Source organism: Amblyraja radiata, chromosome 2, assembly GCF_010909765.2.
Source record: "Amblyraja radiata isolate CabotCenter1 chromosome 2, sAmbRad1.1.pri, whole genome shotgun sequence".
In the NCBI taxonomy this organism is placed as follows: domain Eukaryota; kingdom Metazoa; phylum Chordata; class Chondrichthyes; order Rajiformes; family Rajidae; genus Amblyraja; species Amblyraja radiata.
In genome coordinates this window covers 24406455-24419940 of record NC_045957.1, presented here as the reverse complement: position 1 = coordinate 24419940, position 13486 = coordinate 24406455, and the positions used below count along the sequence as shown (strand labels likewise).

The following is a 13486-nucleotide window of genomic DNA, read 5'->3' as shown; positions in this document are numbered from 1 at the left end:
GGAGGCGAAGGCCGAGTCATTGGGTATTTTTAAACATGGAGATTGATAGGATCTTGATCAGTAAGGGCGTCAAAGGTTCTGGGTAGAAGGCAGGAGAATGGGGTTGAGAGGGAAAGATAGATCAGCCTGATTGAATGGCGCAGCAGACTTGATGGGACAAATGGTCTAATTCTGCTCCGAGGTCTGCTCCAAGCCATTCGGCCTACTGGATCCGTGCCGACCATCGATCACTTGTTCCAGACTGACTGAGCCCCTGATCTTCTCTCCAGGTGGGAAGAAAGCACCCCATTTCCGCAGGAGCGGAGCTCTCTCAGCCTGGTCACATTGTCGGACTCCCTATACGCCATCGGTGGGTTTGTCATGTTGGAATCAGAGTCCGGATCCGGAGATTTCGTTCCAACCGAGATCAATGACGTCTGGAGGTAATTTGTCAACTTTTCACCCGCACACGACCATCATCGATGTTTCGAGGAACAGGGCCAAATGCAGGCAAATGGGACTCGCTCAGCTAAACCTATGGTCACCATGGACTAGTTGGGACTGGGGGCAGGATCTGTGGTGGATGTCTCTATAATTTGTATACTTACTACCTAATTCTCCTGCAAATCATCTAGCATGGCTAATTACCGACCCATGATGATAAACAAAACTGAATGCAAGTCAGCATGGACACAGTGCAACATTAAAATCTTGTAGTCATGGAGTTATATAGCATGGAAACAGGCTCTTCGGCCCAACTTGGCCAAGCTGACTAAAGACGTAGGTTAATTGGCATCTGTTAATTATACATTGATTGATTAGATCCTTTAATAATCCTTTACAGGAAATTACAGTGCCACAACAGCTTCAAGACAGACATAACACCACACATTTCCTCAGATAGCTTCCATACTTAATAAGTTAAAATACAATGAATGAATACTAAAAAAGTGCAAAGTTATTTTTGTGCATTGTAAAACCTTATAGCAGCTGGTATACAAGACTTCCTATCTCTCAGTTTTGCACATTGGTGCAATCAGTCTCTGACTGAAGATGCTGCTCTTGATCACCTTCAGGGCGTGGAGTGGGTGAGTGGGGTTGGTCATTATTGAACCCAGTTTGTTCAGAGTTCTGGCCTCTGCCACCTGCTGGACCGTTAGTCATCTGGACACTGCACAGCAGGGGTTGGCAGATGTTGAATGACCTTAGCCTCCTTAAGAAATTCAGTCGACTTTGTCCCTTCCTGTACACCGCCTCCATATGACTCTTCCAGTCCAGCTCACTGTCAAGCTGCACACCAAGGTACCTGTGGTTGGCGACCACCTCCTCAGTGCCCCTGATGGTGATTGGTGTTGGTTGAGTCCTCCTCCTCCCCCTCCTGAAGTCCACAACTATCTCCTTGGTTTTTGTGGTGTTGAGATGGAGGTTATTGTGTGCACTCCACTCCACAAAGTTGTTTATTGTATCTCTATACTCCTCCTCATTGCCCCCTTTGATGAGGCCGACAACAGCTGTGTTATCTGAAAATTTCTGCAAAAAGCAGCTGTTGGTGTTGTGTTGGAAATCCGCTGTGTAGATGGTGAACAGGAATGGAGCCAGCACAGTTCCTTGTGGAGCCCCTGTGCTGCTCAGGATGGTGCTTGAGACATTGTTCTGTAGGCGCACGTACTGTAGTCTGAGGAAAAGGTAACCCAAACACCACAGTACCAGTAATGGATCCACCTTCATCTTCTCCATCTTCTCCCCTAGCAGTCGGGGCTGAATTGTGTTAAAGGCGCTTGAGAAGACAAAGAATGTAATCATTGTCCCCATTGTGTGTAGGATATTGCTAGTGTACGGGGTGATCACTGGTCGGCACGGACCGAAGGGCCTGTTTCCCTCCATGTACCTGTCCAAATGTCTTTTAAACACCGCAATTGTACCCACCTCCACTTCATTTGGCAGCTCATACCACTTTGTGTGAAAAATATGTCCCTCAGTTCCCCTTTAAATCTTTCCCATCACCTTAAACCTATGCCCTCTTGGTTTCGACTCCACTATCTTTGGAAAAAGACTGCAGCCATTATAGATACAAGGTGCTGGAGTAACTCAGCGGATCAGGCAGCATCTCTGGAGAAAAAGGATGGGTGATGTGTCGGGTCGGAACTTCTTCAGGCTCAAGGATCCATATATCTTTACAAGGTCTCCCCTCAACCTCCTTAATTCCAGGAAAAACAGTCCCAGCCTCTCCAGATAACTCAAGCCCTCAAGTTGTAGTAACATCCTCGTGAATCTTTCTGAACCCTTTTAAGAGTAATGACTTTGTTCCTATAGCTGTGCGACCAGAACTACACACCATTCTCCAACTGTGCTCTCATCTACGCCTTGTATTTACAACAAGGTCTCCCAACTCCTGTGTTCAATGCTCTGACTGATGAAGGCAAGCATGCAAATGCCTGCCTGAAGCAGTCTGAAGAAGGGTCCCAACCCAAAACGTCACCTATCCTTTATCTCCTGAGATACAATCTGACCCGCTGAATTACTCCAGCACTTTGTGCCCATCTATGCCAAATTCCTTCTTCACCATAGCAACACAAGGGACTGCCGATGTTAAAATCGTGAGCAAAAAAAACGTGCTGGAGGAACTGAACGGGTCAGGCAGCACCTGTGGAAGGAATTGACGGATAACACTTGTATTCGGGACTTCTTCAGAACCTAGCTAACAGTGTCATCACTTTCAGGAAACTATGCACCTGTACCCTTAGATCGGTCTTGTGTACATCACTCTTCAGAGACCTACTATTTACTGTGCAAGTCTTCCCAGTTCATCTAGATCCTATTGTAGTCTTGGTTAACTTTCTTCACAGTCCACCATTATTAGTGTATTATGCATCTATCTAAGCGACCATCACATTGTCCTCCAAATCATTAATCCAGATGACAAACACCAGTGGTCTCAGCACCGATCCCTATGGAACACCACTTGTAACAGACCTCCAATCTGAATAGCACCCCTACCACCTTCCCATTCCTTTTGCCAAGCCAATGTTGTATCCAGTTGGCAAGCTCTCTTTGGATTCCATGTGATCTAACCTTCCAGATGAGCCTACCATGCGCAATATCGTCAAAGGCCTCGCTGAAGTCCTTGTGTTTGTCAGATAGTCATACAGCATGGAAACAGACTCTCCGACCCACTTGCTTATGCTGACCAAGGTGCTACATCTAAGCTAGTCCCATCTCTGTGCGTTTGACTCGTATCCCTCTAACTTTCCTATCGTCTACATGTCCAAGTGTTTATATACACACACATAAAACAAACAATAATAGTGCAAAAAGACAAAACCAATGCCCCCAAGTCTCTGTAATTCAGAGTTTATTTGGAGGTTGTAGTGTTTAATAGCCTGATGGCTGTAAGGAAGAGGCTACTCCTGAAACATTACAAGTTTTCAGGCTCCCGTACTTTCTTCCCGATGGCAGGGGTGAAATGAGAGCGTGGTCAGGGTGGCATGGCCCTCTATGATGTAGGCTGGCTTTTTGAGGCAGCGACTCCTGTAGATCCCTTCGATGGTGGGGAGGTCACAGCACCCAGATTGTTCCAACAAAATCCCTCGGGTGCGATAGACCAAAATGGCATCTTCCTCTGACGCTAGTCACGGTTTCGTTTTATTTCCAGGTACAACGATGACAAGAAGGAATGGTTTGGAATTCTCCGGGAGATTCCGTACGCTGCAACAGCAACGTTCCTTCCAGTTCGACAAAATATTTTACGAATGAACAAGCTATAGACATTGGTATCAAGTAAACTGCAAAGGGTATGAGATGTAATACTTGGAACCAAACACTGGAAGAGGGGGATTTATGTGTTCTTTATAAAACACACGTCAAGCTCCTCTGCTTCTGGATCCCTTTTGCATTTAGAAATAGTTTAGGAGTGCAGATATATTCGGAGTTGATTCATGTAATTAAATTTCCAAACATTTCAGTTCTGATAATTTGAGTGATTCATACCAAAGTTTTCATAATGATGTGGAGTACATTTTGTATAAAATGAATGAAACTATTAATACTGTGGGCGCAATGAGACTGGCTTTGTCACAGAAAAAGTACACTGAAAATACGAATTAAAGATTTAATACAACAAAAAAAAAATCACATTTATATAGCACGTTTAATTTACAAAATAGCAAGTGCAGGTGATCCAACCCATTGAAAGGCACACGAGGAACTGCAGATGCGGGTTTACAAAACAAGAGCCAAACTGCTGGCGTAACTCAGTGGAGCCTCCAGCAATGCTGCCAGACCCGCTGTGAACTTTATTCCTTCAAAGATATTCAGTGTTAGTGCTGTGTCTGTTTCAGACTGAACCACCTTTAGTTTAGTTTAGTTTACATACAGCGCCGAAACAGGTCCTTTGGCCCACTGAGTCCGCATCGATCAGAGATCACCTTCGTACACTAACTCTATCCTACACACTAGGGATAATTTACAATTTACCGAAGCCAATTAACTTACAAACCTGTCACGCTTTGGAAAGTGGGAGAAAACCGGAGCAGCCGTAGAAAACCCACGCAGTCACAGGGTGGATGTAGAAACTCAAGAGCTGATAGCACCCGTAGTCAGGATCAAACCCGGGCCTCTGGCGCTGTAAGGCAGCAACTCTACCGTTGCACTACCTCACTCTCACCGACACCAAACAACTTTTCATTCTACTTAAGGCGAACACGAGATTTAGGCCAAGATTCCTGGTGTGGTACTGAAGGAGTTCTCCTGTCCAAGCCCTGGTCTTTGGATGGTTATCAGCACCTCCACTTGTATGGATTGCTGATGCTGGTCATGCTCAATTAAATCACCTGGTCAAACAGCACAGAAACAGGCCCTTCAGCCCAACTTGTTCATGCCGACCAAGATGCCCCATCTTTGCAAGTCCCTCCTGTCTGCGTTTGACCCATATCCTGCTAAACCTTTCATATCCATGTACCCATCCAAGTTTCTTTTAGATGGTGTTATAGTAGCTGCCTCAACTACCTTCTATGGTAGCTCGTTCCATATACCCACCATCATCTGTGAGAAAATGTTGCCCTTAGAACTATGTCCTCTGGTAATTGATTCCCTAACCTTGGGCAACAGACTCTGTGCATTCACCCTATCTATTCCCCTCATGAATTTGCCAGATCACCCCCCCCCCCCCCCCCACCCCACCCAGCCTCCTGTGCTCCAAGGAATAAAGTCCTAGCCTGCCCAGCCTCTCCCAATAGCTCAGCCCCTCAAGTCCTGGCGACCACTAAAACAATCCTTCATTCTTTACACGGCCCATTCCCACCCACCTTTGCTTTAATGCCATCATGCTCAGCCATCTCTGCACCTCTATAGACTTTCCCACTCCTTGTCCACCTCATTTCTTTCCACCTATGTTTGTGTAACAACGTTTGATGTACCAGCTTATAGCAAGTCATTGACCAATTACATTAATTCTGCTTTTTACGATTCATACCTGATTTGTTGAATATTTACGAAATATATTTTGATTTCCAACATTGAAAAACTTACTTTACTTTCGAGACGCAGTGTAGAAACAGGTCCTTTGGCCCACTGAGTCCGTGCTGACCAGTGATCACCCCGTACACTAGCACTCTCTTGCCTGCATTAGGACCCATTCTTCCCTGCCTTGCCTATTTAAGTACCTGCCTAAATGCCATTTAAATGTTGTATTTGTATCCGATTCCAGCACCTCCACTGGCAGCACTTTCTGGATTCAGCCACTCTCTGTTAAAAAAAATACTTACCCCTTAGATCCCCAAGGATAGAAAAAATAAGTTATAGGCAGAAGGATTGCAATAAACTGCAAATTGATTGACAATAACACTTAAAATAAAATCAAGGCATGAATCGTACATTTATTATAATGAAAGGATTTATTTCTCTCATGAATTAAGACAGCAAATCCTGTATACACCATACACTAAGCAATACATAAATGACGGATATAGACTGGTAATTGTAGCACCTATTGACATAATCTTCCTTTTAACCACAAGATTAAAACATTCTATATTAATGCTATATACACAAGATAACTAAGATGTGTTTATGTAGTAAAATATAGAATTAAGATACTTATGACTGTTACACAAAATTTTATTTTTATTATTTTTAAACCTAATGCTTTACTAGACGGCCAAGCTAAATTTTGGCCTTGAATCCACTGAATATTAACTGTAGCATTTCCCTATGTTTAACAAGCTGTACACTACCTGAATGAGGCAGCACTATGCAGCCAGCAACATTGGTATAATCTCGTAGCAAGATAGTGGAATAACTACAGTAATGGAGCAACATTCCTCCCCACCAACTCCCGCCCGCCTCTCCCCCCACCCGCCCCCCCCCCCCCCCTCCCTCCCACCCTACCCCCAACCAACCATCCCACCCCTCTGGTCTGTGTAGAAAGGACTATTAAATAGGGATAAGGTGCAAGATTTCATGGATAAAAAATAGCTTACCTAAATGAAGCACATGAAGAAATTCACCCTTGATACTGGGCAGTACAGTGAAAAGTAACATTTGTGGTAAGGTGATGGATGCCAACAAAGAGTTAAATCATCCGATTCATTGTTAACTCTCACCCTTCAACTCTGACCCTCAGACGTAGCTACCTTTGAATTTAATATCCAAGCAGAATGTGTCCGAATCTTTAACCCATTCAGCCTCAAGAGAGGGGCAGACCATATTATGGCCAAGCGGAATTACTTCCGACAGGAACGTAACGTGCGTTTGGCTTGATAAAGGATGAGAGTTCCTGAAATTGCCGCAACTGGAATGAGGATTTATTCAAAAAAACAAAAATAAGACTCACCGAAGGTAGTGCCACCAAAACAAAATAAAAATCCTCTTAACATTGTTGTTGTGAGACACAAAGACATACAGTTAACCTGTGTGAGTTTGTCCTGCTAAATGTCCATTTATTGCTTTCTTTGGGATAATTTTTGTCAAAAACTTTTTTATCAAAACTCTTTTTTAAAAATAGGATTATGGAATTCAAACATTTCCCACCCCCATTCAATGATACAAAGAGATCTTGGCTACAAAAAAAGGGAAGGGCACAATCACACGTTCCCTCTGGCTAATGCAGTTTAGAGGTGTGACTGTGGGTTTGAGGGGAAGGATCACTGCAAATGAACAGTTAACCTTGAACTGAAGATAGACGCAGAATGCAGGAGTAACTCAGCGGGTCAGGCAGCATTTCTGGAGAAACGGAATAGGTGTCGTTTCGGGTCGAGAACCTTCTTCAGACTGACTGCTCTCAGCCTGACGAAGGGTCTCAACCTGAAACGTCACCTATTTTTTTTCTCCAGAGACACTGCCTGACCCACTGAGTTACTCCAGCATTTTGTGTTGATATTCAGTGTAAAGCAGCATCTACAATTCCTTCCTACACAATAACCTTGAACTTTGTGCAAAAAAAGTCACAATGTGACAACTCCCCCTTCACTCCAAAACTGCAAAGAATTACAGCACTGTGGTAGGTTCCTATGCAGGAGGTTTTTAAAAAACGAGGGCTTATCTGCCAATGACTAGCTGAGGGCTCCTATAGCAGTACACCAAGACATAATGAAAAGTGCTGAATTATCAGTACTGTGAGAAACATTAAAATGCTAACCCCTTGCTTTAACTATTGCTTAAAGTGTGATTCCCCTCCAATTCCTTCTCTTTATGATGAGCAAAATAGGCAGAATTCTAAAGTATTAAAAACATTTAATATTAAAAAAGTCCTATGTTTTTATAATAACCAACCTTTTATTTTATTTAACATTTTAAATTCTGTATCCGATAAAGAGCACATTAAAAATACTGCGATGCTTCACTTGACACATTCCTCCTTCCCTCTGTGCAAAGACAAATACTGCACGTTAAATTATCTAAAATATAGTCTGTGTTAACAGTGCACTTGCAAACATACTTTCGCTCCCCTGTTATTTGCCACCAAATGATTCTTTGAAGACCTGCACAACAGAGTCTAGGACGAGAGGCCACAGCCTCAGAATAAAATGACGTACCTTAAGAAAGGAGATGAGGAGGAATCTCTTTAGCCAGAGTGGTGAATCTGTGGAATTCATTGCCACAGTTGGCCTGTGGAGGCCAAGTCACTGGGTGTTTTTAAAGCAGAGATTGACAGATTCTTGATTAATAAGGGTATAAAAGCTTATGGGGAGAGGTTAATAGATGGGGTTGGAAGGAAAGATAAATCATCCATGATTGAATGGCAGAGTAGACTCAATGGGCTGAATGGTCTAATTCTGCTTCTATGATTTGTGAACTTCTCCCCAATAAAAGACAGTGATTTTCTGTAAGATTAATGTTGCTGATTGATTATGTCATTTCCGATTCACTTATTTCAAATGAGCAGCCATCATTTTTCCAGTCTTACTTCATTGTGTGAGAGGAAGAAAGGACCTCCAGGCGGGTATGAAGCACATGGTTCAAGACCCTGGAGACCAGGCATCATCGCCACTAAATGCTCAACAGCAACAATAACACACTCCCCAATCCAACAGCCAGAAACAACTTCACCTGTGGGAGGGTCTGCCTGTCAAGGAGAGGACTAGTCAGCCACAGCAATAAATGCAACCACAGATGAAACATTCCCCTCTCCAAGCTGAACAACGTCAAAGCTGCACCATCATCTCTCGCAGATGGACGGATGCCAACTATTTAATTGTGTACTAGAGTACAATGGGGGCGGGGCAATTAAAGGACATCCAACAATTATACAAAGAGAAATCTGTGAAGCAGATGCAGTGTAGTGTGCGAGTTATTTAAAAACCAAGACCATTTCAGGCCCCAAAGCAGGCAATCACTGCAGCTTTAGTCTAGTTTCAAAACAGAAGACTGCCTAAGCGCTCCATGTAATAAATGCTTTTAAAACCTATGTTAGTGTTCAAGTGTAAAAAACAGTTTGCTGGTATCTGTTAGTCAAGCAATTCTAAGTAAACTAAAATGGCAGCGTGTGGAGACACATTAGACCCTGGTAGCAACTCCCAACTATCCAGATGTGGACAGCTGTGCCGCTATTCCCTTTATTCTCTGCAGTTCACTGATATTCAACTCTAATTCCAGTTTCCTCCGTAATTATCAGACTCTGGAACAGACCACTTAAATGCTGGGGATAAATTCCCGATATTCCACTTGCATCCCTTGCACATTTTCTAAATCTGCACTTTCTCTGCAGCTGTCACGCTATATCCTACACTCTGTTTATTTTCTCTTTTGCATGGGACAATGTACACATGATTTTTTGCTATATCTCGGTACACATGACAATAATAAATCAATACAATCCTTATATTCCATGATTGCCTTAGTACCCCAAAGATCTAACAATCTTGTCTTGAATATATTAAAAACCTAACCATCCATTGTCTTCTGGAATAGAGAATTCCAAACATTCGCAAGCCTTAATTAGAGTTAAGAAATTTCTCCTCCTCTTAGTCCTAAGTGGCCAAGACAGGATCTGCTGGATCTAAACTCTCCAGCCAGGACAACTATCTTCTCAGCATTCATCCTACCATGGCACATAAAATCTTAAGTTTCAATGAGATCTCCTCTTATTCTTCTGAACACCAGGGAATTATACGTCCAGTAGTCTGAATCTCTCCTCAAATAATGATTCTTGGACTGAGCAATCAATCTAACAAAACCAGATGTGGTCTCAACATGTATCTGCAGTGATATACCAAACTACTAGAGGAACTCTGAAGAAGGGTCCCAACCTGAAACGCCACCTATCCATGTTCCCCAGAAATGCTGGTAAGTTACTCCAGCACTTTGTGTCTATCTTTACTAGAGGGACACAATGGGATGGGCAGCATCAGTGGAGGGACCAGGAATTGTCGACGTTTCAGGTCGGGACCTCTCACCGGGACCGACTCTTGGTCCTAATGCAGCGTCTTGACCCGAAACTACTTGCCTCCACTGATGTTACTTGACCCTATTTGTGCTCCATATTCCAGCACCAGTGGTCTCTTATGCCTCTTAAGTAACTGCAGCCTGACTTTACTCTTGTAATTCAATCCTTCTGCAATTAAAGCCCACCTAGCTTTTGGATCCCCTACTTACCCTGCTGTAATTGTAATAGGAGACTAGATGTATAGTCTATTCTGTCCTAATTCAACAAAGCGGTATGAATATTGATTTCTCTCATTTCAAGTAACCCTGCATTCCCTCTCTGTCTCTCTCGCCTTCCCTCCCCCACCCCATCCTCCTGCTAGTTCCACTGCCGTCCTGCCTAGTTTCACTGTTTGAATTCTCGTTATCATTGGGCCATTGTAGACTCCACCTTTCCTTGATCATCATTGCTGGCTTTGATGAGTAATTTTCATACCTTTCATTCATTTGTTCTTTGTATCTTTTCATACCTCTAGTTTCCCTCTCCCCTTCCCCTGTCTGAAGAAGGGTCTCGCCCTAAAACGCAACCTATTCCTTTTTTCCAGAGATGCTGCCTGACCCACTGAATTAATCCAGCATTTTGTGTCTAACTTCTTGCGAATGTTCATCTTTCAGAGACCACCATTTTGAGGTGAAGATGTGGTAGGTAAACTGGACTTACCTTTGCTTGGTATGATGCAAAGCTTAGCAATGTAAGTGATCCTGCTGGGGATCTCCATGCTGTTGCCTGACTACTTATTAGAAGCCTTCCACAAGCTCAAGCAAGTTCAACATAAGTCAACTATCAACCCCAATATTCCCTTGTCCTTGGGCACTATCTGACAAGATCAGAAAGTCCTTGGTCAGGAAAAACTGATGGTGTTTGATCATCTGTGCATTGACAAAGTCCCTATCTGAAACACACATTGAAATACCAGTTGAAACACATACAAGTCACTGGAGTAATCATGTTACCCGTTCATCTCCAAAACGTGAAACTCCAACTCTATCACAAAGACACCACTGTAAATTGAGATTGGAGCACATCCCCAGATGAGTCAACGGCAGCCACATCTGCTGGAAGTGGTGGAAGGGGAGGGAGGGAGGGAGGGTGAAACACTTCTGTGATGTGCATCCATGTCCATCATTGACTGCCCCATCCAAGCTTGCAACTCAACGCACTCAATCATCTAAGGCAACATTTGAAAGGAAAATTCACCTGTTTTCGTGTTCAAGTAAGGTAAGATTTAATGAACAGGACAAACGCCCTCGCTCACTATGGCTTGGAGCCATACAATCACTGACAGGATTGCTGCTGCGACTTTAGTGACCCAAAGCTCCTCATCTGAATGCCACCATGTGAGATTCTCCAGCTCAGATCATTGCATCCTTTTTGCCGGGTGCTCAGCAGGATTCATCACTTTTCCTTCAGTGTTACACTAACTAGTTTCACTCCCATTCATTCGGCTGCTTTGCATCAAAATCCCTTGGCCAGTACTGACACAGTCTGCCCTTTCTCTTTTTTAATGTTCCGGAAACAAGAAAACGGCAACGACAGTATTTACCCGTTAGAAGATACGCCGTCCATGATTAAGTGCTAATTGCTATTAAAAAAATTCCCCAGAAACATACATGAAGTTTGCAAGCAAAGGACAGCAAAGGTGAGCTGGAGTGGGCTCAGAGGGGCAGGAGAAAGTAGTGTTGTGCCCAGGCTCACGGCTTCCTAGCCAGAAGAGCTACTTCGTACGACTGACCTTGCCCGTCTGTCTCCCCCCTCTTTGGCTTCTGCACACCCCCACAAGATAGAGCTCCTTCTTTCTCACTCTCCTTTCAATCGATCCCACAGTAGGTCGCGGGCTCCATGCTTTAATAACCAAAGTCATGGTTCACTTGCGCAACACCCACATTGACTGCTAAAAAATAAACGCCAAGTCTGTTAGACGCGCTCCAGTAAATAGTTAAGCTTGCCACACACAAGCACAGCTCGTCTTACCCTTGTTAAATAAAATAGCAGGTTATAGATTTGAGGCGAGGGAAAAGGGGAGTGACGGGATATGGGAAGACTCCCAATATTACCTTGCTAAGTAAGTATATCAGGAACACATTTATTAAGGGCCTCTTGCTTAGCTTCTTCCCCACCCCCGAGATGCACTCTGCAATAAAGCTGCACGAGTCCTTCTTGCATTATATACTGTAGGGATATTTGTGTTCTAACACAGGTTGGTTTTTTTAGTGAGCGGTTAAAGTCTATGAGTGGTTGAGACCAGTCCACACTAGTCTTGTCCTATATGATACGTTAAAAAAAATTATTTGTCTGCATCCTTACTGTAAATAATACACCAAAATAGGTTTTTATCGTTACACAAGTCATGATCTTTGTCCCCTTCCCCCTCCCTCCAAGGTTCGTCGACTTTAAGTCCCCATCCTTTTAAGTACATTTGCCTCTTTTGGTTATATTTTCCTCCCAGTTAACAGTATATTCAGAGTCACACATGGGAGGGGAGGGAGGGAGGGAGGAAGGGGTGGGGGGGGGCACCTTCAGCCGATTGTTAGAGTTCCTTGTCTCTTTTGTACGGAGAGGAGAAGAAATAATAGCTCTCTGCCGTTCAGTTGTTGTTGGCGTTGATCCGACTGCCCGGGAAGAGTGGCGGAGGGGGTGGGAGGTGGTGGGGCGGGGGCAGGGTGGGGGGCAGGGAGTGCAGGAGGGGTAGCGGGAGGGAGTGAGGGTGAGGGTGGGAGTGGTGGTGGGAGAGGAGGGGGTTGGAGTTGGGGGGCGGGCTGGAGGCCAGGTTGTTGTCCGGGGTGATGGGGTTGGTGACTCGGAAACACTTCTCCTTGTGGGCCTTCAGCATGTTGGAGAAACGGAAGCGCTGGCCACACACGTCGCATGGGTATGGCTTCTCGCCCGTGTGCGTGCGACGATGGCGCTTCATGTTCGGCCGGCTGGTGAAGCTCTTGCCACAGATCTCACAGATGTACGGCTTCTCCCCTGCAAGCAAAGCAGACGTGTCAGCTCTTGTTTTAAGTTCAGTTCAGATTAGAGCTGCAGCATTGAAACAGACCCTTCGGCTCACGCCCGTGCCCGCTAGTTTACTTATACAGCATGGAAACATGTCCCACCAGGTCCATGCCGACCATCTATCACCAATTCACATTAGTTTAATTTTTGCTTCAGAGCTACAGCATTGAAAGGCACTTTGGCCAACCATACCTATGCTGACCATCATTCACACTACAGGTTCACCACCAATTTTGCGGCACCCTTGGTTCCAGAGCCTTTCTGGGTTATACATTTTGCCGGACCAACAGAGGTCATGGACGGGGGGCGGTGAGATATTGACCCGCAAAGTCAGCCGTGAAAGTCGGGAACGGATCTGTTGGCTCTGGCCAGACCAGTTCGATCGCCCCATCCTCAGCCGGGGTGAGGTGGGGGGGGGGGGACGAGGTATTAATTTTATCCGAATTAAAGGGGGGGGGGGGGGGGCAGACTGCCAGTTGCTGGTAAACAGGTGGCAGATCTGTAGTTTAGTTTTTAGTTTAGTGATAGAGCATGGAAACTTGTCCTTCGGCCCACCGTTTCCACAAGGCCCATCATTTACCCAATTACTCT

The 13486-nt window shown here is 44.5% G+C and overlaps 2 protein-coding genes across 2 annotated transcripts in view; one reads left to right on the top strand and one right to left on the bottom strand.

Annotated features, from left to right (window-relative positions):
* The window catches only part of klhl40 (kelch like family member 40), a 17606-nt gene extending 13510 nt beyond the window's left edge, over positions 1–4096 (top strand). The window contains exons 5-6 of the mRNA XM_033043372.1: positions 270–422; positions 3632–4096. Coding sequence (XP_032899263.1) covers positions 270–422; positions 3632–3743 — 265 coding nt within the window. The 3' untranslated portion in view covers positions 3744–4096. The remainder of the gene's footprint in view (positions 1–269; positions 423–3631) is intronic.
* A 4919-nt stretch (positions 4097–9015) lies between these two features.
* Positions 9016–13486, bottom strand: part of zbtb47 (zinc finger and BTB domain containing 47) — a 179529-nt gene continuing 175058 nt past the window's right edge. Inside the window, 1 exon segment of the mRNA XM_033043360.1 lies at positions 9016–12865. Coding sequence (XP_032899251.1) covers positions 12483–12865 — 383 coding nt within the window. The 3' untranslated portion in view covers positions 9016–12482.